Below are 25,416 nucleotides of genomic sequence, written 5' to 3'. Positions count from 1 at the left end.
AGATTGAAGAAAGATGGGTGAGCAGCTGCAGTGATATTTGGCACTGTTGGTGGGGCAAGGGTTTTTTCTGCTTGTGGTGTAGTGGACACTTTGGATGAAAGCCAGATTTGAATCATTTTTGCAAGGATCTCACCAAAGAGGTCTGCCTTCCAGGGCAAATCTCCCATCTCCTTCACTACCTTGTCCAGTAGAATGAGACTGGAGATGTGAGGAGGAGCTGACGAGGCTTGGCAGGTCAGCTGAGTACAATTCCTCCATTAGTGAACCCTGCATGATGGAGGTCATTGACAGTAACTCTGAGGAACCTGTGAATGTTCCCAGTAAAAGAAGGACAAGCATTTGGATTCTTGCCATGACAGAGGGCTTTCAAAGAACCAAAAGAGATCTCCAAATTGCTCTGCTAACTCATAGCCTTTATCCTTTTTATTCTCCCACTCTCCAGAGCTGGGGGATCCATAAGCTAGATGTGAAAGTAGTGGCGCAAGAAAGGAAAACAAATAAACTACAAATTATATAGCCTTCTCCTTCAGTACACACTGAATCCACTACTGGTCCCTGATTCTGTGGGTCAGCAGGTCAGTGGAGGAAAGCTTAAATTATATGTGACATTAAAGAGTTTAATTAGACTAAGCTGGACTTTTTAATATCTAAAAAGATGAAACTTTCTAAAGCTGAAAAGCTGTGGACTATATCAGACAAAGACTAAAGAAAGGTTAGTACTGGGACAAAAATAATGCTTTTTCCTTTGTGTGTTAGTTCCTGTTATTACTGTAACAAATTACCACAGATTTAGTGGCCTAAGTCAACACACATTTGTTATTTTCAGCCTTAAAGATCAGAAGAAGTATACAGGTCACACTGCAGCCCTGCTGACACCTTGATTTTAGCCCAGTGAGACCTGTACAGTTAACCTGGCTTAATCAGATGCTGGCAGAATTCATTTCCATGCTGTTGGAGCAGTGAGGTCTCTATTTTCTGGCTAGCTGTCAGCTGGGGCCTGTCCTTAGTGCCTAGAGGCCTTTCTCTGTTCTTTGCACGTAGCCCCTACATAGAACCCTTCTCAAGCTGTCATTTTTCTATCATTGCATCTCTCTGTGACCATGGGTGGGAGAGAGCCTCACCTTTTAAGAATGCATATGATTTGAATGGGACCACCTGTATAATGCTGGGTGCCTTTTCCATGTCAAAGTCTTTGATCGTAATCGTAGCTGCAGTGTCTTTTGTCATTTAAGGTAACATTCAAAGATTTTGGGGATTAGAACATGAACATCGTTTGGGGGACTTCTGCTTACCACAAACAGGAACTGAAAATTCAAAACAGATTCCTTCTTTAATAGTCTCACTGTATATGATTGTGAACTGTTTAGTAATCATTGACATTTAAAAAAAATAGATAATATGATTTAATCAAGATATAATGTACATTGAATAGAATGTACAGATTTTCAAGGGTATGATATATATAACTTGTTACCACCACAAGTTATAAAATGTTTGAATCAGAAAGTTTCTCATGCCTTGGTCGTTGCTCTCCAGTACAGGCAAACGCTGATGTGATTAGTCTCATAGCTACCTAATTTTTCCTGTTGTAGAGCTTTATACATAAGGCAGTATACTGTGTGTAGACTTTTCTGTGTGGCTTATTTCACTTACATAATGTTTTTGAGATACATCTATGCTATTCCATATATCCATATATCGTTTAGCTTGTTAACCTTTATTTCTGAGTAATATTCTATTTTATGAATATAATGCAATTTGTTAATTCATTTCAGTTTTGGACTACTATGAATAAAGTTGCTGTAAAGATACTTTTCCAAGTCTGTTTTTGGATATATGTTTTTATTTATCATGGGTAAATGCCTAGGAGAGAAATAATTTGGTTGTAGATTAAATGTTTGTATAGCTTTATGAGAAAATGAAAAATTATTCTCCAAAGTAATTACTATTTTATCTGTAGAATCTATAATTTTGTCACCTCTTGTTCCTGAGAATGATAATTTGTATGTTCTTTTTTTCCTGTTCAACCTCGCTGGAAGTTTATCAATTTTATCAATCTTCTCAAAGAACCAGCCTTTGGTTTAATTCATATATATTTTTTGCTTTGTTTTCTCTTTCATTGATTTCATTGTTACTATTTTCTTTTCTTCTACTTACATTGGGTTTCATTTGATCTTCATTTTTGTTTGTTTTAGTTTTTTTAAGGGGGAAGCTGAGGTCCTAGACTTGAGACCATTGACCTTAAAAAACAAAAGAGCCAGTTATTTTACCAGCAAAATTCATTTATTCAGGATTAGCAGAGATTTGGGATAGTGGAACTATGGCAAACTAGGAGCAAATCTAGAGAAGAGAGGGGCTTGTTTTTATAGGGGAAAGGAGGTAGCTGGGAGGGGCTTTTCGCTGTGTTCTCATTGGCTGGGCTGTTGTGGAGCAAGGAGAAATTCTTCCTCCTGCCGGGTATGTAAAGTAAGCTGCTTCCTTTCTGAATGTGAGTTATGCTTCTTAGGGCTAGTGGTAGTGTCTGAGAGCACCCCCTTCAGGGCTTCCCAAATCCATTTTAAATGAGATTTCTTTTACTTACTTTCACAAAATTTTTCTTTTTTTTTCCAATCTGGACAGTTAGTGCTATAAATTTATTTCTTATTATTTTTAATAAAAATTGTATACATTTAAGGTGAAGACACGAGGACTTGATATACATAATGAAATTTTTACTACAAATCCAGCTAATTAATATGTCCATTTCCTCATATTTTCCCCCTACTTTATTGAAGTACAATTAGCATACAATGTTGTAATTAGTTTCAGATGCACAGCATATTGATTCAACGATTCTGTACATTACTCAGTGCTCACTAAGTGTATTCATCTGCTGACACTGAACCACATTATTACATTATTGACTGTATTGCCTATGCTGTACTTTTCATTTCCATGACTGATTTATTTTATAACTGGAAGTTTGTACTCCTTTATCTAGTTTACCTACTCCCCTACCAGTGTTCTCTGTATTTAAAAGTCTCGTTTTTTGTTTGTTGGTTGGTTTCTTTGTTTTGTCTTTAAGATTCTACATGTAAGTAAAATCATATGGTATTTGTCTTTCTCTCTCTGACTTACTTCACTTAGCATAATACCGTCTAGGTCCACCCATATTGTCACAAATAGCAAGATCTCATTCTTTTTAATGGCTGAGTAATATTCCATTGTATCTTTATTCCACATCGTGTTTTATCCTTTCATCTATCAGTGGACATTTGGGTTGCTTCCATAGCTTGGCTATTGTAAATAATGCTGCCATAATCATAGAGGTGCACATATCTTTTCAAATTCATGTTTTTGTTTTCTTTGTGTAAATATCCAGTAGTGGAATTACTGGATCATTTGATATTTCTTTTTTTGATTTTTTGAGGAACCTCCCTACTAATTTCCACAGTGGCTGCACCAATTTACATTCCCACCAGCAAACCATGAGCATTCCTTTTTCTCCACATCCTCACCAGCACTTGTTATTTCGTTTTGATTCTAGCCATTTTGACAGGTGTAAGGTGATATCTCACTGTGGTTTTGATATGCATTTCCCTCATGATTCTTGATGTTGAGCATCTTTTCATGTGTCTGTTGGCCATTTGCATGTCTTCTTTGGAGAAATGTCTAATCAGGTCTTCTGCCTATTTTTAATTGGGTTATTTGATTTTTGGATGTTGAGTTGTATAAGTTCTTTATATATTTTGGATCTTAACCCCTTATCAGATATATCATTTACAAATATCTTCTTCCATTCATTAGGTTGATTGCCTTGTAATTTTGTTGATGGTTTCTCTGGCTGTGCAAAAGCTTTTTATTTTGGTGTGGTCTCAATAGTTTATTTTTTGCTTTTGTTTCCCTTGCCCAAGGAGACACATCTAGAAAAATGTTGCTAAGGCTGAAGACAAAGAAATTATTGCCTATGTTATCTTCTATAAGTTCTGTGATTTCATGTCTCATATTTAGGTCTTCAATCCATTTTGAGTTGATTTTTGTACATGGTGTAAGAAAGTGGTTCAGTTTCATCCTTCTGCATATAGCTTTTCTAGTTTTCCCAGCACCACTTAGTGAAGGGACTGTCCTTTCCTTATTGTATATTCCTGTCTCCTTTACAGTAGATTAATTGACTGTTTAAGCATGAGTTTATTTCTGGGCTCTCTTTTCTGTTCTATGTGTCGACTTTTGTGCCAGGTCCATACTGTTTTGTGTGTCGACTTTTGTGCCAGTTCCATACTGTTTTGATTACTACAGCTTTGTAGTATATCTTGAAATCTGGCATTGTGACTCCTCCAGGTTTGTTCTTTCTCAAGTTTGCTTTGGCTATTCAGAGTCTTTTTGTGGTTCTGTATAAATTTTAGTATTATTCTAGTTCTGAAAAACACTGTTGGTACTTTGATAGGGATTGCATTGAATCTGTAGATTGCTTTAGGTAAATGGACATTTCAACAATATTCTTACATTTCGTAATTATGGAATATCTTTCCATTTGTGTCCTCTTTGGTTTCTTTCCTCAATGTTTTATTGTTTTCAGAGTATAGGTCTTCCTTTGTAAAGTTTATTGCTGGGCATATTATTCTTTTTGGTGCAATTATAAATGAGGTTGTTTTTTAAATTTCTCTCTACTTCATTATTAGTATAGAAAAATGCAACAGATTTCTGTATATTAATTTTGTATCCTGCGACTTTACTGAATTCATTTATCAGTTCTAATGAATTTTTGGTGGAGTACTTAGGCTTGCTTTTCTTTCTTTTTTTTTTTTTTTTTTAACACAGTATATCATGTCATCTGCAAATAGTGAGGGTTTTACTTCTTCCTTACCAGTTTGGATGCCTTTTATTTCTTTTTCTTGGGTGATTGCTGTGGCTAGGAATTTCAAGACTCTGTTGCATAAAAGTTGTGAGAGTGGACATTCTTGTCTTGTTCCTAATCTTAGAGGAAAAGCTCTCAGTTTTTCACCATTGAGTACGATGTTAGCTGTGGGTTTGTCTTATATGACCTTTATTATGTTGCAGTATGTACCCTCTAACCTACTCTTTTGAGAGTATTTATCATGAATAAATGTCCTATTTTGTCAAATGCTTTTTCTGCATCTCTTGAGATGATCATAAGATTTTTATCCTTTTTCTTTTTAATTTGATGTATCACATTGATTGATTTGCAAATATTGGACCACTCTTGCATCCCTGCAATAAATCCTACTTGATTGTAGTGAATGGTTTTTAATATATTATTTCATCAGTTTCTTCATATTTTGTTGAGGATTTTTACATCAGTGTTCATCAGAGATATTGGCTTGTAGTTTTCTTTTTTTGTAGTGACTTTGTTTGGTTTTAGTATCTGGATAATGCACGCCCCATAGAATGAATTTGGAAGTTTTTCTTCCTGTTCTGTTTTTTGGAATAGTTTGAGAAGAATAGGTATTCACTCTTATTTAAATGTTTAGTAGAATTCATCTGTGAGGCATCTGGTCCTGAACTTTTGTTTTTTGGGAGGTTTTTGATTACTGATTCATTGTCATTACTAGTAATTCATCTGCTCAGACCCTTTTTTTTCTTATGAGGAGAGCACCTGAAATGTACTTTCTAAGAGTGTTAGTTAGTGTCTAATTGGGGATTTTTGTGTATATCTTTCTCTAATTGATGTAGAATTTAATTCTACGAGAGGAAAATATGCCCTATGTGACTTGAATCATTTTATACTTACTGAGATTTATAACATTGTGATTCTCTTTATCTCCTCCTACCCTTTGTATTATTTTATCAGATATTTTGCTTTTACAAATATTATAGATCTCCATAACAAATTACCATTTCTATTGCTTCAATAGTTGAAAACTTTTTAAAGTGTATGTTTCTATGTGTGTGTGTGTGTGTGTATGTGTGTCAGAGAGAATGAATATGTATATACATACCTAATATAATTTTTAAAACATCTTTTATATTTGCCTGCCTATTTAATCTTTCTGGTGTATGTGTGTATACATACATAATATAAAGATAATTTTTAAAATATCTTTTATATTTGCCTGACTATTTAATCTTTCTGGTGCTCTGGTGCTCTGGTATTCATGTGGGCAGATGTAGACTTCCATCTGGTATCATTTCCTTTCAGTCTGAGGAATTTCCTTCAACATTCCTTGTATTGCAGTTCTACTGGCAACAGATTCATCTTTTGTTTATAAGAAAATGTTTTTCTTTTCCTTTAATCCTTGGATGATATTTTCATTTGATATAAAATATTTTGTTAATTAATATTTTATGCTTTAAAGATATCCTTCCAGTGTTATTTTTTCCTTTTTTTAAATTGATGATGAGAAATCAGCTATCACTTTGATGATTAAGCTCTCTATTTAATGATTTAATACATCTTTTTTCTCTCTGTCTTTAGGACTTTTTATTTTTCTCTTTTTTAGTAGTTTTGTGATTAGGTATGGTTTTCTCTGTTTTTATCTTGCTTGAGTTCATTGAGTTTATTGTGTCAGTGGCTTGCTCTTTTTGATGAAATTTGGAGAGCTTTTAGGTAATATTTCTTAAAATACTTTATTTACCACATTCTCTATATCCTCTGATTCTTAGAGTCCAATTATATCTTTATTTTATCAATTTTAACATTTCACACTGTCCCACTGGTCTTAGAGGGTGTGTTGATCTTGTTTAGTCTTTTTCTCTTCTCTGTACTCCTATTTGGATAATTTCTCTTGACCTGTTTTCAAGTTTGTTGTTTTTATCTTCTGTTGTGTCCAAGCTGCCATTAATCCCATTAAAATAATTTTTCATTTCACACAGTGTATTACTCACTTTTAAGATTTCCCTTTCATTCTTTTTTACAGCTTCCAGATCACTTTTGAAATTCTCCCCTTCACCATTATATTTCTCTTCATGATCTTTTCCTATAGATTCTTTAACATATCTATTATGATTATTTTTAAACCTTTTTTTGATAATTCTAATATCTGAGTCACTTGTGGGTATATTTCTATTATCTTATTTTTTACTTAAGAGTCTCATATAATATTGCTTCTTTGCATGTCTTGTGATATTTGATTATATACTAGACATTGTGTTTAAAAATCAGTGGAGACTAGAAAGGGCTTATTTTCTCTAGGATTTAATTCTTTTAAAATCTCTTTGTGTCCAAAGCTCTTCCGTGATTTAAAGAAAAGTATGTTCTATGGGATGCCTGAGTGGCTCAGTTGATTAAGCATCCAACTCCTGATTTCAGCTCAGGTCATGATCTCAGGGTTCTGAGATCAATACCCACATCGGGCTCTGGACTGGGTGTGGAGTCTGCTTAAGATTCTTTCTCCCTCTCCATCTCCAGGTACCCCCTGCCCCTTGTGCTCTCTCTCTTAAAAAAAAAAAAAAAAAGAAAGAAAGAACAGTATGTTTTTTGGTTTGTTCAATGATTTATTATTGCTTTTGCAGGACATCCTTTTATACATCCTTTTTCCTCCTAATCAGGTTTGGCTCTCCAAAACAAATACATTTTTGAGAGTACATTGAAATTCTCTCCTGGTTCAATTTTTATATCTCATTCTCATAAAGGATATATGTCAGTAATTAGAACAGGGGCACATTAACTTATTTCTCTACTTGATTCTTCAACTTTAAATGAAGGAAATAACAAACATGTTATTAATACACTCTTCAGCACATCCACTGTGAATGGGTATGTAAACATCAAAGAAAGGGAGAAACCTTGGCAGTTACATGTTTACTTTTATGGGAAACTGCCTTGTTCTTGACCTTCTCATTGCCTTTCATACCTAGTGCTTCAACTTTTCTGAAAACTTTTAAATTAGTCAACTTATGGACTGATTTATACCTTTGAAAAATGACATGCAAATACTTAAACCCTTAGATTAAGTAAAAGGTAAGGCTACTGATTACTCAGATTGTTTACTCAGGAACTTGTTGCCTAGTTGGACTGCCTATGGTGTTCCCACTGCACAACCTGCTTCTTTCTAGGTTTTTATTTTACCCATCTGCTTTTCTGATGGCTAATATTTCAATTTCTAGTTTGTAGTTTTAACTGCCTGCTCCATGGTAATTGGATCTGCCTATTTCCAGCCTTTCCATCTGTTTCTTGGCTTTGGACTGTCCAGATTTCATTACTTGTATGTGGTTTAGCTCATACTGACTAAAAATTGCTGCATCTGCCCTCAGACTAACTATCTACATCTCTCTCCCCTCTAAACCTTGCTGAGCTTTTCTCAGTCCCTGACACCTATTTACACTTTTAGTCAGAGTCCTAAAGTTATTTTAAAAATGACTTAGAAAGAATGATTCCTGAAATAAATTTAGGCTATTTTGCATTTACTTACAACATTTTACGCTGTGATATTTTCACTTCAATATTTAAAATATAGCAAAAATAATATGTAATGAGAAAAAAATCTTCCAACTAATTTGTTCATTTTTTATCTCTGGTAGTATTAAATTTGATACCTGCTGATTTATGCATAATGCAGATGCTAACTTTCCTCCTTGTTTCAATCTCTGCAAAAGGCATTGTTTTGCTTTTTGATAGCAGTGTCCAAATCACACATAGCATACACACTTAGAGAACATAAGTATTTTACACCTTTGTAATTTTATATGGCAATAAATTTCATACACACACATACTTGTAAAATGAAGTCTGGTCATTTGATTAGGTGTTTTTTCCACACAGTGCTGTTATGTACATAATGCTACATAATTTAATTTCTTTGGTTGAAATTCTTTTTTTTTAAGATTTTATTTATTTATTTGAGAGAGAAAGAAAGAGAGAGCAAAAGAGCAGGAGCTGGGGTAGAGGGAGAGGCAGGCTCCCCGCTGAGCAGGGAGCCTGACATGGGACTCCATACCAGGACCCTGGGATCATGACCTGAGCCAAAGGCAGACACTTGACCAACTGAGCCACCGAGGTGTCCCTTTGGTTGAAATTCTTATTCAATTGTCTACCTTTGATTGAAATTACAAATTTAATTGCTGGTATCTGTTCTTGTTATAGTGTATGGTTGTGGAGAATTAGAATTTAATGAAAGAAGAAAATTTACAATTAGAGTAAGAATAATATGACCAAATTTAAAAATCATCTACCTAAAAATCCAGTTAGGTAGTAGTTATAAAATGTACATTGCTACTCTTAAAATTTTTGAAATTTCATGTATTTAATTGAATAAATATATGTATGTACCAAAAGGTACCAAGAATATTAGAACCACCATTGATTGAATGAAAATCTACTGTAGTAAGATGTAAGTATAATGACAAAAGTGATCTTAACCATGAGGCATTTTTTGATACAGTCTTTTCCCCCCATCATCTCTTCTCAGGTCTTGGTCATTACTATTGTCTTACTATTAGTATAATATCCTATAATAATTACTATTATTATAATGTCATATTATTATACCATTATCCTCACAGAAGGCTATGATCATCTGTCTTAAAAAAAAAAAAAAAAAAAATTTTGGGCGCCTGGGTGGCTCAGTTGGTTAAGCGACTGCCTTCGGCTCAGGTCATGATCCTGGAGTCCTGGGATCGAGTCCCACGTCGGGCTCCCTGCTCAGCAGGGAGTCTGCTTCTCTCTCTGACCCTCCCCCCTCTCATGCTCTCTATCTCATTCTCTCTCTCAAATAAATAAATAAAATCTTAAAAAAAAAAAAAATTTTTTTCCCGGTTCTTAAAAATAAAACTAAGCCAAACACTCTTTTGCCCTAATTCCCTTTTCTCAGAAGTTTTTCATACTGAGGCTCTATTTACATAATGAAAAGTACCTGGTTTTTTTGGTCAATTTGGTCCAAAAACTAGTCCTGTTTCAAAAAGTTCAGGGAATTAAGTTGTTGGACCTTGTGTCAGCTGAAACCACTGATTGATAAACTAAACAAATAGCTTTTAGTGGGTTAATATTGCCTTACCAAGTTTCTCCTGATGATCCCCCCACCTCCCAACAGCAACTTCTTCATAGTGGATCCATTGTTACGATTTTCATACAGGGCTCAACTTAAATTATGTGTAATATAAGCACCATCAAATGCCCTGTCTCTTTTCTACCAGGAGACTGTTTTTTCATGACTATGTTTATTCCTATCTATAGCTACATCTTTGCCAGGCTCAAGGCTGTAGGCATTATGGGCCACAGATGCCAGGCTTCCTAAGAACTGTTTTTCAGTGCTGTCATCAAGCTTCTTCCTTGTGGATTCTTCAGGGAGTAGGGCTGGCAGCTGCACATATGCTTTGGGGTCCACCATTCAGTTACACTGCTAAGGCTGGGCTCCTGTTTTCCTGGCTCCCTTGAGCTCACTCAAAGAAACAAAATGGTATTCCCACATGTCCCTTATTGTTTTCTTGGCAAATCTCCCTACCTCCTTTAACCTCCCAGATTCTAGTATGTAAGAGACAAACTTTCTTTGTGAAATTTCCTTTCCTCAGAGGCTGTAGATTAATAGCATTGATTCTAAAGCAAACTGTCTTTTTAGAAAGTCCTTTTTAAGGCTGAAGTTAACTGGTTTTGAGGACTATATTGGCATATTTCAAAATATTATTCATACCAGTGAATTGCAGTTAAAGGCAACCCAGAAGACTGACCTTGATATATTAATTTCAATGTCAAATTTTATAAGTGGTTTAGATATTATTAGGAGATACCTCTTGACTTAGTGTTCAAGTATTCTGCAATATAGTATTTTATTCTTACATTCCTATTCAATCCCTTCCCTTCAGAAAGAATCACAAAACTATATTTAATGTTTTATATATAAAATTAACAATTAAGGTATTATACAATGCTTCTCAAAGACTTGTAGAATTGAGTACAAGTAGATAAAGTCTAGCATTTGTCAGTAGTAGGTCTCTGAGATGACATAATTTGATCCTCTCTTTCTCATAAAGACAGGCATGATAGGACAAACCAACTATTTACAATGTTTAGAAGACTTCATGCCTTTCTTTTTATTTCTAAATAAAATTTTATTCCAAAAAAAGTAAAGCTGCGGAGGGGAATTTTCTACTCACATTATTGTTGCCGTGCTGTAAATCATGTGGAACTATTTTTCATCACAGATATTATTAGTTAGCTAAAGAGGAAGACCTCAGAATACACAAAAGGTTCACAGTTACTGTTGATTAGGAGCTTTGAGTGGGGGCTGGTATTAGGCATATCGAACAAATGATAAGCTGTATCATATCCGTAATGGTCAACTTGAGATTGCAGGTATTTAACATCTTCTTAACACTCCTATGCCTGAGCCATTCCTGAAAAGCAGAATCTGAGCCAATTGTTTCACAAGCTCCTACAAGATAAATAGAAGTGGGGGAAGAAAGGCAGGAGGAATGACTATCTGTTTTTCTTTCTCTGCTCCTGAGTTAGTTTCTGATAATCTAAATCCCTAAATCCATTGCTGGGGAGTAAGTGGTAGGAGGGAAGGAGTACTCATTCAACTTTCATGTCTGATCTCCCCACCCCCCAAATTTTAACATCCAGTGATATCAACAAAGATAATGTGAACAATTTCCATTGAACAATTTTCAGCTTCTTTAGCTGAAAGAATGGACTCTCATACCACTATGTTGATTGGAACCAGCACCATTTTGGATGAGGGGGAGGGGAGAGTCTACAAGTTCATATGAACCATCATAGGTGCTAGAAAATTTTGATGGACATTTATGCCTTATTCCACTTTACCTAAATCAGAGGGAAGGTAATACTTATAAAGTGTTAAATGTAACAAGATGAGTAGTATTATTTATATTTGAAATCCTGTTACAACAAATATTTTTACCCCACTCCACCAACAAAAAGCAAAGAAAGGAGAAATGAGAAAGGAAGGAAGGAAGGTAGAAGAGGGAGGAAGGGAGGGAGGGAGGGAAAGGAAGAAAAGGAGAAAGAAAGCCAACCCATACAACAACTAGAACAGGATCCAACAGATAACATAATCACTTCAAGTGATGATTTTTAAAAAACAAAAATTTACTATAATAGGAAAGCATTAGGATCTTCTACCCAGTGAAGTCTTAAAAAAGCATTATATCTTTACCATGTTTCTGACTTCTTCCCCTGTGCAACTTAATATAAAGAATCCCAAATTTATTACTATAAATAATTTTAAAGTGTGTCAAACCAGCTAATGCATGCTTTATTTTTATTACTCTTATCTATCTGTCATAGACTTGTACACTTGGCAAGCACATTCCTTGAGATGTTAAAGAGGGCACTTATGAGCATACGGATTTGTTGGGAGATTAAGTTGTGCTAGCCTAGCATAGACATGTAAATTTCAGATTCTGGTTGCTTTCAGCACTTCTTTTTACTAGTGCCAAATACCTTATTCACCGACATATTTGATGATTATAGTTATTATTGAATATCAAAGTAGATTAAAATATTTTCAACTATTTAAAAAGTATTTATGTAAATGAATGTTTCTTAAAGTCATTTTCAAAATTGATAACGCATCAGTATGGATCTGGGGTAGCTGGGATTTTGGCTTCCGGTGAAATATTTCAAGCACATAAACTACTCCATATAAATTTCCAATTCTGCAAATGTATTAGAAGCAATAATTCAACCATCACATCTTTACTTGGAAATACATGCTGTAGAGTTTTTCCATGCTGTGCTTGGTTTTGATACATAGTATTTCACTAAGGATTGATACTTAAGTACATTTAGAAACACTTTAGTGGTAATATTTAGACATTGGGAGGTAATTACTGAGTTCTAAATTAGCAGTGCACTAAAAGAGAAAATTTAAAAACAGAATTCAATCAGCTGGTTTGACATGCTCAATTAGTCTTTGAATAGTAGGCAGTTATACGTAAAACATTTTTCTAAGCAGGACAGATTTCTTTGATTTTGTTCTTATAGTGTCCCAAAATAGAGTTAAAGATTAAGTAAAGATCTAATGTCTGATTAACTACTTTTAACAAAGAAACACAGTCTCTTGTCAATTTATTAATATCACAGAGAATTTCTGTACTATGTACTGCAGTTATATTTTTATAAAGAATAAATCAAAATTATTAAGTTGCTAACAGGACTACTGACTATTACAGGTGGTTTAAGTTCCAGATCATTGCTTAATATTTTTGAAAGTGTATAAATAATCTTTGCTTTTCTCTTTTGGATTTTGTATATATTGGCTAATTCTATCATACAGTGTGTTCTTGACTTTCTACATTACTCTCGTCAGTGTTGATTAGGCCTTTATTTTCCATGATTTCTGAAACCTAAATTACTCTACATAGGTTGGAATTAGTAATGGTTCTTACTATCCATTGAATACGTACTTGGGGATGTTAGCAAAATGAAATACACATTTCTCCTGTCCATGAGACTGTCTTAATGAGTGCAACAAATAAAATGATCAGATTGTTTTACACTCCAGATTTTCAGTTCCATATGTGCCGTGGCTAACTGAGCTTATGTAGAGAAATTTGAACTTTGTTTAGGTGAGGTAAAAAAAAAAAAAAAAAAGAACTTTAAAATGGTTCTAGTGATTTGCTTACTCCCTGCCCTTTACTCGCTTGGGGAGGGTTTTACTATGCATATAAAGAATACATAAAGTTTTACATTTTGATAATTTTGACCAGAAAAAGAAAATTCCATCATTTACAAAAATAGACTATAGTCTAAAATGATTGGATTCCTTTCCCTCTCATTCAAATCCATTTTTACATAGAAACAATGACCTATATTCCCTTTCCATGGCTATATATGGGAAGCAAATAGTCTCCTGCATTTTCCCATATGATGATATCAGAGAACACATCTTTCTCCTCTTTAACCAAGGAGAAACATCCATAATACTGATCTAGACAACAACAACCACAACAAAAATATGGATGTGAGAACACTCTGGAAACATTGTTACTGTTAGTGATGCTAAAATACTGCCAAAGCTCTATGATTAGTAATGTTCATGACTGAAGAGAATTTAAAACTTGAAAATGGATTTTAAAAATCAGATTATTAAGACAAAATTACATCACCCTTAAATTGATATAAAGGCACAGAAAAGTACTTCCGAATTTGTTTGCTTAGATTAACTACTTAGTCTTCATAACTTTGAATAAAATATAAAGCAGGGAGTTTTTTCATGAAGTAAAGTAAAAAGAAATTCAAAATTATATGGATGAATAGGTTTTACTACTACATTCTGAGATGCTCAAAAATACGATGAAGTGAAAACATCATACAAACTTCAAGGTTTGAGAAAAAAATATTTTTTCATGAAATGAAAATGATTATTGTTAGCATTAAATGAGAAAATAATAAACTGAGCCTCTGAGTCCTTTGTTGTATATAGGTTTTCTTATATAAGCTAGTAGATTATTGAGTTTTTTGAATATATAGTAAATTGATTATTAAAAAGGCTCATTGAAAAATATTCATTGAAGACTATAGATTCTTGAGCTGAGGAAAACGCTAGTTCAGGTGGTGTCCCATACAATAAACCTTTATGCCAGACAATAAAGGGTTCAGAAAAATACAAAACAAATTCCATTCAGAAGCCAGTGTGAAAGACATTTCTGTAAGAATAATAATTTCATTTTAAAACACTTTCCCACTATAGTTCATCAAATCAAAGTCTCCATTAATTGTAAGGAACAAAATATTTTATGTGTTTCTAAGAAAGAAGATGCTCTCAAGTCTAATAGGCAAACTCCCACAAAAAGCTGAGATGCAAAAGTTGGGACCTTTGAGATAATGAAGAACTTACAGCCAGGAGCAAATCAAAGAAATTGCCAGAGAGATAAGAGCCAGAGTAGTATCTCTTCACAAATTTATTTTATCATTCTTTACTGACCACTGGCTATGTGCCAGGCATAATGTAAGTCTAGATGATAAAATGGTGAGCCAAGTCATAAAGGGGTGACCCTACTATGGGGAGTATGGATGTGACATTAATTATGTAAGTCATAGTAATAAAAAATAAAAAAAACAAATAATCACACTATGAGGTATGTCCTTATAAACTAAGATGAGTTCTTAGAAACAAGGGTTGGCAGATAGCTCTAAGTGCATATTACAGAGGATCTTGATGCTGATCTGCTGGGTCTCAGGGATGGTTTCTCTGCAGGTGATATTAGAGCTGAAATGTGCAGATGAGGAGGTGTTATCCAGGTAAAGGGAGAGGGTATGTAAATGGAAGACATTCCATTCTGAAGTAGGAGCATGTGCAGAGGCCTGTGGCTAGGGGAAACAGGTACGCTGGAGGAACCAAAAGGCCACTGTGGCTGGAGTGGAGAAAGGAAAGCGGATGGTGGTGCAAGATGAAGCTGAAAAGGTAAGCAAAGGCCAGGTTGTACAATGTGGCTAGTCTTAAATGCTTGCTTTCAGGTCCTAGACCATCAGGGATAGAATCCCAGCCATGTCACTTGCTGGTATGAACCTTAAGCAAGTTCTTTAATCTTTCTACACTTCAATTTCATCATTCATGAAATGAGGATAATGATGTTATCTCAGATGTTGTTAGGATTAAATCAGTAATAAAATATTAGAGTTTATTATTGTATTTTTATTTGCATTATTTTATGTATTATATATTACCTGATAGGTATTATAGTATAATGCTCTTATTTGTCATTTTGCCTTGTTTATTTTGTTTCTATTAAGAGGAAAGACATATATGTGTTTTTTACTTTAAAGACAACAATCCAATATAGGAAACAAATGATGATACCAGAGGGAAAGGGAAAAGTGTAGGTAAGCTGTTTTTGAATAGGTAAGAGGCAGTGGGATTAAGTGCACAGGGGAATTAATTGCTCTTAGGATCAGGGACTAGTGGGAGTAGATGATTAGATTTGATTATGGAAGGATGAAGAAATTTTATTCTAATTGCTTCTATTTTTTAAGTGAAATAAGAAGCTAGGTCATCAGCAAAGGGTAAAGAATGATCAGGGGTTAATGGAGATTTGAAGAAAAAGAAGAAGGTAGGAATACTCATAAAATAGAGAGTTAATTGGCTAAGGAATGTAGTATGATTGCTGGGCATCCTGGAGAGCCTATCTGAGGTTTGTAATCATGACTTTAAAGGAAGACCAGTTATGTAGCTTTTATCTAGGCTTAGTTGCAGGAACAGAGCAGATGTGAGTTATATTTAATTAGTTTTGTAATTTTATCAGGAGTGTGTTGAAGGAAGAAAGGGACAAAGTGACTAGAAGTACTTATGTACTGTATGTTTGTTTATACCCCCAAAATGTATAATGTTGAAGCCCTAACTCCTAATATGACTGTATTTGAAGACCCTTGGTCTGTGAGGAGGTGATAAAGGTGACATGAAGTCATAGGGGTAGGACTCTAATCTGATAGGACTAGTGCTCTTGTAAGAAGAGGAAGAGATACTAGAATTCTCTCTCTGCCTGCCCTGTGTTTGTACACTCAGAGGAGAGGCCATATAAGGACCCTAGGGAAAAGGTGGACATCTGTAAGTTCGGAAGAGTGCTTTCAACACAAACCCAACCCTGCCAGATCTTAATCTCAACTTCCAGCCTCCAGAACTAGAGAAATAAATTTCTGTTGTTTAAGTCACCCAGCCTCTGGTACTTTGTTATAGTAGTTGAGCAGACTAATATACTAGGGGAGTATATTGGAGGGAAAAAAGGACAAGATATCTGAAAGTATATGCAAGGAAGTGAATACAGTGATGGACCCTGAAGTCTAACCAGATAAGGAGGGAAGTGAACATGGTGATAGGGATGGATGATGGATAGCAAAAGTTAAATAAGGTCAGTGGATTGGAAGTCTTGGTGCAGTTGAGGCGTTAATTGGAAAATAGGATAGTAGGAGAGTAGGATGTTTGACATTAAGATTATGGAGTAGATTTCTCACTGGTAATGGCAAGGTCTAGGAGTATGAATGTAAATGGAAGACAGAGTCATTGAAGACAAGGAGTCAGAGAACTGAGAAATCAAGATATTGAAGGGAGTGTCTGTATGTATGGATACTGAAATCACTAAGAATAATTACTGGAGGAATGATGGAGAGAAAGGCAGAAATTCAAAAGGCAAAATGCTCAAGGAATAGATGTAGATTTAAGTACATAGATTTGAGTGATATTTAGAATCAAAATCAACAGGAATTGGTCATGAATTAAAATGAAATGGGGGAAGGCTAGGGAGAGGGAGCCATTAAGGATAACTCATTGGTCTCTGACTTGAGCCACTGGATGAATCATTGATAAGTTAGAGAAGGCTGGGAGAAGATCAGAAGATTGATCTTGGATATACTGAATTTGAAGTGAACTTCCAAGTGAATATTTAAGTGAAGATATTGATTGGTGGGCTAATATTATGGTCTGGTGCTCAGTGGCGGGGCTTATCCTAGAAATAGAGATCTGTGAAGTATCTGATGATGGGTGGTAATTGATTCCACAAGAGTGATGGCATTGCCTTGGAAGTAAGGGTGGAAAGAGGAGAAGAGAAGTCTAAGACTGGGCCATGAGTAATTTTAATATTTAACTAGCAAGATGAGGAGTAGGAGCATTCAAGGGAGACTGATTAGGAAGTGGAGAGGTAAATAAACCAGGGGAGCGTGAAATCACAGAAGCCAAAAGAAGGGGGAGACGAACCATGAGAGACGATGGACTCTGAGAAACAAAATGAGGGTTCTAGAGGGGAGGGGGTGGGAGGATGGGTTAGCCTGGTGATGGGTATTAAAGAGGGCACATTCTGCATGGAGCACTGGGTGTTATACGCAAACAATGAATCATGGAGTGCTACATCAAAAACTAATGATGTAATGTATGGTGATTAACATAACAATAAAAAATTAAAAAAAAAAAGGAAGATGTAGCCAGTAGTGTTTAAAGTTGACAAGGGGCCCCGTAGAGTGAGAACATAAAAATATCTTTGGAATTAGTGACATGGAGGCCATTGGTAACCTTAGTAAAAACTTCCTTAGTGGACTAAGGAAGTAGAAGATAAATTAGAGATAGGTAATTGAGGCAGAGGTGAGGAAAAGGAGAAAGGAGACAGCAAGGTAGACCACCATTTCAAGAATTTTGCTTGCTAAAAGGGAAGAAAAGTGTAGCAGTTGGAGGGATCAGTGGGATTAAGGATGGAGGTATATTGTACATATGTCTATTTGTATTATTTTGGTATATATATATATATAAAACATTTTTCTTTTCTTTTTTTTTTTTTAAGATTTTATTTATTTATTTATTTGAGAGAGAGAATGAGATAGAGAGAGAGAGCATGAGACGGGGGAGGGTCAGAGGGAGAAGCAGACTCCTTGCCGAGTGGGGAGCCCGATGCGGGACTCGATCCTGGGACTCCAGGATCATGACCTGAGCCGAAGGCAGTCGCTTAACCAACTGAGCCACCCAGGCGCCCCAAAACATTTTTATTTTCAAGATGGTGGAAACGTGAGCTTATTTAAATCTGAATGAAATATATATATATAAAATTTGGAATTTTAATATGTTAGAAAAATGTAAATGATGGTAGAGAAGTAGGAGGGGATGGGATCCTCATTGCAGGTGGTAAAATAGAGGACTAACATTTCCTCTACACTAACAGGAGGCAAAAGGAGCTAGACTGCCCCAGGGCTCAGTCTCAGTCATCTTACTGTGTTTATCTTTTCTCTCTGTGTGTGATCTAATCCTTTCTTACAAGAACGTATTGTGAAGGGTGGGTGCATTGGGTTTTATGCTTTCAAAACAGCAGCGAGACACTAGGAGTATACCAGTTCTGTCTTTTCCTGAATGCAGGCTTGCGTGGTGTGAGAGAGGAAGCAGCTACCACTTGAGAAGATTGTGGAAGAAGCAGCCCTGCTAGGCTTTGGCTAAGGAAAGGGGGGCACTCAGAAAAGACAAGGAAAATGTAGGGGTGTTTGCCATTAATGAGAGCACAATGGAAGCTTTGGGTGGATAATAATGACTGAGAAAATGTTTGTTATTGCAAGAAGATAATTTTCAACCCCAGATCAAGCAGTTTAGCAGAATGGTGGTGGTTACTGTGGAAGATTATAAAGTGAAAGGCAGACTCTTTTCTCAAGGAATTTGGCTTTAAGAGAGAAGAGGAAAATAAAAATCAAATTCTATTTGATTTTTTTTATCTTTATAATCTAGCTTATATAATTATTTATGTGATTTTATTTCCATGTTGTTTGTTAACATGATTTCTATTCAGGTTGATATTTTGGTATATAGTTCTTTATTTTTTAAGTTTTCATTTAAATTCCAGTTAATATGCAGTGTAATATTCATAAATAACACTTTCTAAAGTTCTTTCTTCTGAGTCATTTATTCATACTTTTCCCTCCTGCCCTTTAAAACTTTTCTCTACCTTTATGACCACAGCTCTTCCTGTAAGACAATTCAAATGTATCTCTCAACTGTCTCTTTGTTTTATATTTTTTCATTATGAAGTAATTAATGTTTATTGTAAAACCATTTTCAAAAGATATGAAATTATAAATTTAAAATAACTATATAATACCATCACTCAGATATATCATACTGTGTCTGTTATTTTTAACACCAATACTTCCAGAGTTGATATCTTTTTATTCCACTCAGTATTTATAATAACAAAATTTTAATGGCTGTCTAATATTGCATGGTATAGATATACCATAATTCACTTAAACATTCTCTTAATATTAGCTAACTTACATAATTTCCATTTTCCTATTGTAAATAAAACATCTTTTATATAAATCCTCATCTACAAAGTTAATAACACCTTTAGGGCAAAAATCCTTTAGTAATTCTTTTTTTTTTTTTAAAGATTTTATTTATTTATTTGAGACAGAGAGAATGAGATACAGAGAGCATGAGAGGGAGGAGGGTCAGAGGGAGAAGCAGACTCCCTGCCGAGCAGGGAGCCCGATGCAGGACTCGATCCCGGGACTCCAGGATCATGACCTGAGCCGAAGGCAGTCGCTTAACCAACTGAGCCACCCAGGCGCCCCTTTAGTAATTCTAAGAGTAAATGTTTTTTAAAGGCTCTAAATATATAGAGATGGATTATTTTCCAGGAAGGCAATAATAGATTATCTTCTTCTAGGCAGCATTTGTGAGTGTATAAAGTACCACTGCATTGTTAGCATAGAGTATTGAAAAACAAAATCCAATTTCCTGGGTGGATAAATGTTTTTCCATTAGGATTTTCATCTACTTTTGTTTGATTACTAATTTCATTGAATGTTTTTTCTTCTAGTTATTGATCACTGGAATTTTTTCTTCTTTGTATTGTCTATCCATGCCCTTTACCTGTAAAACATAGTTTTTTAAAAAAAAAAAAAGTGTATTGGTTTTAACTGAATTGTAAAAGATCATTAGTATTGTGACTCCAATTACAGAAATTCATTACATGCTAATTATATTGCCTTGTATTATATTTGTTATTTTCATCCTGTTGTCTTCCCAATAAGTTATATTGCACCTATCATAACCTTTACTTAATAATCTATCCTCAGAATTCCTATAGCACACTAAAGTCTCACTCTACAATCTTAAAATTTCTTTAGTCTTGTGTAGTTCATTAAATAGTTTCTCTCATACTAGTCTTTTATTGCCAGAGAGATAGTATCTTAAGAACTGTTATAGGAAATATGTTAATACCATTTCTGCATTTAAAATTGATATTGTGTTATTTGACTTCTGATTTGCTTCTGAGATTATCATTATGTATATGCTGATCAAAATGTTTAGCAAATTAATCATTATATGTTGGTTACCATAACATTCTAGAAAAATTTATGTATATTTAAAGTCCTAGGGAATAGATTATTTTTCTTGATATTATCTTTCTGCTTGTAGGAAGATGTGGAAAAAAATATCCGTGGGGTATATTAAAATTATTTCAAAAGTTTTAGGTTTCTATATTAAAGAAATATCTTTTGAGTATGTTACTTGAATCATAGTTAAGTGAAAGGTGGTGTGAACCATCTGATGAATGATTTTTTTTCATGTCAAGCAACCCAACTTTTCTGAGCATGCTGGCTTTGTAAGGATTTATAGTTCCTTGCCTTCATGCTGGAGTTACTTCAGCTTTCCGTGATGCATTCCAACTAATCTGGAGGTTAAGGCATTCCTTGATCATGGATAGATCTGATTGCTACTCAGCCCTGGAATTCTTTATAAAATTCCAGAACGTGGGCTAGAAATTGACTTAGGGAATCCAATAAAGTTGCAAGTCTTGGCAGCCATCCAAGCTAAATTTATAGACTGGAAGATATATGGGCTTTCCATTGTTCTCTTTTTCACCTTTCTGGGTTTCTTTTGTGTGTATGTGAGTGTGTGAGTATAAATTTATCATTTTGCTGACAATGGAGTGGAAATAACCATTAAGAGAATCCAGCTAAAGAATTTTCACTTTGGATCTTCCCTGGTCTTTCCAAATTTTGACCCAAACCTGCACCAAAGTGAATTTCTTCTTCCTCTGTAGGATGTTGTTTTCATAAAATAAGAACTTGTTCTTGAAAATGAATCATGCTAGTATAACAGATGATATGCATATTTGCCAGCTAGGTATAACTCCCGAATCTCTATTCTTCCCCTTGCTGTGTAGGAGCCTTCTTTCTGAGACATGATCTGATAAAATGTGATCATATATATTGTTTCTGTTCATTCTCTGAAATGGCAATGGGGTCAAGAAAACAAGCTCCGAAGCCTCTTAGAGACTTGAATCTTTTCCTGTATGCCTGATGCTCTGTAGTACATGAAGATGCAAGCAATCCTCCCATATCTGATCATTGAAAGCCTGTCTTGTTTTTACAGAATGGGTTTGCTGTTGTCAGGCCTCCAGGCCATCATGCTGAAGAATCCACAGCCATGTAAGTACCAGGGACTGTTGCCCATCTCCAAGCGCCACGGTTCCTGGCGGTCACCTGCCCCGTGCATGTCTCTGAAGCCTCTAATTGTTAGCAGATGGACTGAAAAATCTTGCAAGGTACTCCCAGAAGCAGATTTATGGCTTCAGAGATCATATAGCATTTTAAAAAATGCTCTGAACATTATTTATAATGGTTTTCCTGGCTGATTTGCTTTCTTATTTCTCTGTTCTTCTCTATTCCGCAGGGGGTTCTGCTTTTTTAATTCAGTTGCAATTACCGCCAAATACTTGAGAGACCAACTAAATATAAGCAAGATATTGATTGTAGATCTGGTATGTATTCCTGGCCAGAGCTGCATTTCAGTGACTCTAGATAAAAGGGAGTGTATTTGTATTTCTGTGTTAGGTTGTCCTGCTTTTAGCACTTGCAAACAACTGAAGGGTGCGTTTCCTTTGAATGTGGAAACTCATTAAATTCAGGATTGCAGTTCTGAAACCATAAACATTCACGTTTCACTTTCTTGGTGTTAACTGCAATTTAATGAGAAGAAGGCGCAGATCAGGGCAACTTTTATGATCCTTAAATGAATTGATACTTCCACAGTTAAAATAACCCAACAGAACCTGAATTTACTTTTCCCTGCAGAATATAGACTTTAAATAGTCAGATGTGCTGGAAAGAATGCTGTTGCTTTGGTAACCAATTGGCCACTTCCCCTGGTTAGCAATCATGTTGTTTGTTGTGCAGCAGTGGTATTATTAAAACAAGTCAGCATGTCATTCTTTCTGAAAAGATCCGAGATCATGTATGCCAGTTTGGGATGACTCCCGGCAGAAACCTTGAGTGATTAAAAGTCAGAGGCATTAGATTAGTCTTGCATTTTAACATGATGCATTCTTACACAATAGAGTTATAATTTGCTTAACAAATGGTTTGTTTAAATGCAGATGACACTTGGCATGTTGTCTATAGTATGTTCATGAATAATGAGCTGGAGATCTGCCCCATACAAAAAGGCCAACCCAGGAAAGGGCGAAAGAGAGCTGACTGGTGATTTATGAGCCCCGTTTTCGGTTTGCCTCTAGTTCACGAGGAGGTGTAATAGGTTGTCTGACAAAGCATAGACAGGAAATGAACCCTGGCATCCAAAGCGAACCTGCTACATCTGCACTTAATTAATTTTTGCAGGTGATAAAAGATTTAAAGGCAAAATATGTTAAAGGTTTTTTTGAAGTGCAAGGCTTAATAGTCTAAATCTTGTTCATATCTGCACTCATAATTAAATCTTATTGGGAAGTCATGGCCTCACCATCCAGTCCTCTGATTCAGTTAAGCAAGTAAACTAAAGGGTTTTAGAAAGCACGAACAAAGCCATGTGAAGAAATACTTAGTTGAGTTGAAAAGAAGATAAAAGGAATGAAAGACTGATAACCATTTCTAATGCTTGGTAGGAATGGATGTTTTCCACATACTGTATCGTCACCTCCCCACAAGCACTTGGTGCTAAGAACTTTCCATGTATTTTCCAAATATGCTTGAGTTTCACTATAGGTCATAGTTCACCATTAAAAAAATGTGTTGAAGACCTAGATATACTACAACAGCAAGGTCTTAAAGGTCTTAAAATTTTACAAAAATGAGAACATCAGTACCTCTATTCCCATGTACATACAAAATGACATTTTCATTAATTGATAATTATAGATTTGCATGATATATAAGATAGTAAATTTAAAAAGTAATTTAATATAATTCTAGTACTATAACTTCTGCTAGAAAGATAAGCCAAGAACTTGAAGAAAGGATAGCAGATGAAGACCAAGGATTGTGGGAAAATTTTTCTAAGCTTTCTAAATTTGTCAAAATTATGCAGGAAGGAGATTGGTAAACTGTCCTATCCTTAGAAATCTTTTAGTATTACTTTCTAAGGAATCTCCTCTGCTATAATTTTATGGTTCTGTGAAGATAATAATTGTTAAGAGTCTCTTGGAAAGCACATTTGGGATATCCAAACTCTAAAGTAATGAATTATACAATAGACTTGAAAGCTAAAATGTCTTGCTTGTGATAGATACCCCACAGGATTTGTCTGTAAAGTTTTGTTTTTATTTATATATAATATATATCTATATTAAATATATAATGTTTATAATCTTATATATTAATATAAGACTGCTCTAGATAATTCAATATGATTTACAAAATAAGTTGATTGGGAGCTCCAAGGAGTGTCCTGTAAGCTTACTGGCCTTTGATTGTAAATTTGCTCTGTTATCCAATCATTAAGGATACTGATTTCCCAGCAGGCTGTAGTAGAGGAGAAGTTTTTGTTTCAAATCCTCCAAATATAGGAAGTTCTGTCCAAAGGGTTGCCTCTGAGATCACCACCAGCCTGCATATTCTTACTTTCAAGTCTCCCAAATTCTGCAGCTGCAGGGATACTTTGAGGAAATTCCCTTGTTTCTTCCAGCTGCTGAGAAGGAAGTTTTAAAGTGCCACGTGGCGCAGAAACATCCGTTCTCCCTGGCTGACAGGTCTCTTCTGCAAGTTAGCAAAGGAGAAGTGAAGGTTCTTCAATGGCAAAAGAATTTCATTCCTGCATACCCGAAGTCACTAACTTTAGCTAATCAGTGTGAACTAGCTCCACAAATTCTTGGGCCAACAGAGGGCAAAGCTACTCCATTGTCCACAACTAGTTTCAGCATTTTTATATGCCTAGTAAATAGCCAAAAAAAGGAGCTAATTCACCTCCTATTTGGGGCCACAGCCAAATTCAGAGGCATTGAGTATTTGGGGCAGGAATGATTCTAGTTGATATGTGGAGCTTATTCATTCCAGTTCTCCATCTGGGGAGATTCCAGAGACATTCAGATTGGTGAGGAGAGGGAGCAGGTGCACTTGCTTTTCAACTCACAAAAGACTGTTCATTGTGTTTGGGGCATGAAGCATCCCCCAAAGTAGGATTTGCATGCATGACTCAGGTAGCTTTTATGCAATGTGACTTTAAGTTGAAAATAATACATTTTAGACTTAATTCATTAAAAAGTCACTTCAAGTGTCCTAGATTTGGGGTAAATCCATTTTTAGTTAAGCACCAAATTTAATAAAAGAATTGTCACAGGTGCCTGTACTAAATAATTATAAGTGTTAATATTAGCTGATCAAATAGATGATTTAGTTAAAGCTATTTTAACATTATAAGAGAACATATTGGTTCTAAATTCTTATAGAAAATAAATTTTCACAGTATATTTTTAACCAGTAAGAATACTAAAATTATTTTTCAGCATTTCCCAGTAAATTTTAGAAATAAGGTCTATTTTGAGTCATTTAATTATTCAGTTCATCTCATTACTTTAATAATTCCTCACAGTCAATTCTTAATCGCAGGAAACAAACTGAGTGTTGTTGGAGTGGGGGGTGGGGTGGGAGGGATGGGGTGACTGGGTGATAGACACTGGGGAGCGTATGTGCTCTGGTAAGCGCTGTGAATTGTGCAAGACTGTTGAATCTCAGATCTGTACCTCTGAAACAAATAATGCAATATATGTTAAGAAAAAAAAAAGAAGAAGAAGGTAGCGGGAGGGGAAGAATGAAGCGGGGGAAATCGGAGGGGTAGA

At 35.1% G+C, this 25,416-nt stretch overlaps 1 protein-coding gene across 1 annotated transcript in view; it reads left to right on the top strand.

The window, feature by feature from the left end:
- Positions 1-25,416, top strand: part of HDAC9 (histone deacetylase 9) — a 901,117-nt gene that overhangs the window by 679,029 nt on the left and 196,672 nt on the right. The window contains exons 19-20 of the mRNA XM_081800450.1: positions 21,741-21,796; positions 22,041-22,128. Of these exons, the coding sequence (XP_081656576.1) occupies positions 21,741-21,796; positions 22,041-22,128 (144 nt within the window). The remainder of the gene's footprint in view (positions 1-21,740; positions 21,797-22,040; positions 22,129-25,416) is intronic.

Source organism: Leptonychotes weddellii, chromosome 12 (assembly GCF_054177405.1).
Source record: "Leptonychotes weddellii isolate Sample4059 chromosome 12, ASM5417740v2, whole genome shotgun sequence".
NCBI lineage: Eukaryota > Metazoa > Chordata > Mammalia > Carnivora > Phocidae > Leptonychotes > Leptonychotes weddellii.
The sequence above is the reverse complement of the archived record's forward strand: the minus strand, read 5'-3'. Positions and strand labels throughout refer to the sequence as shown.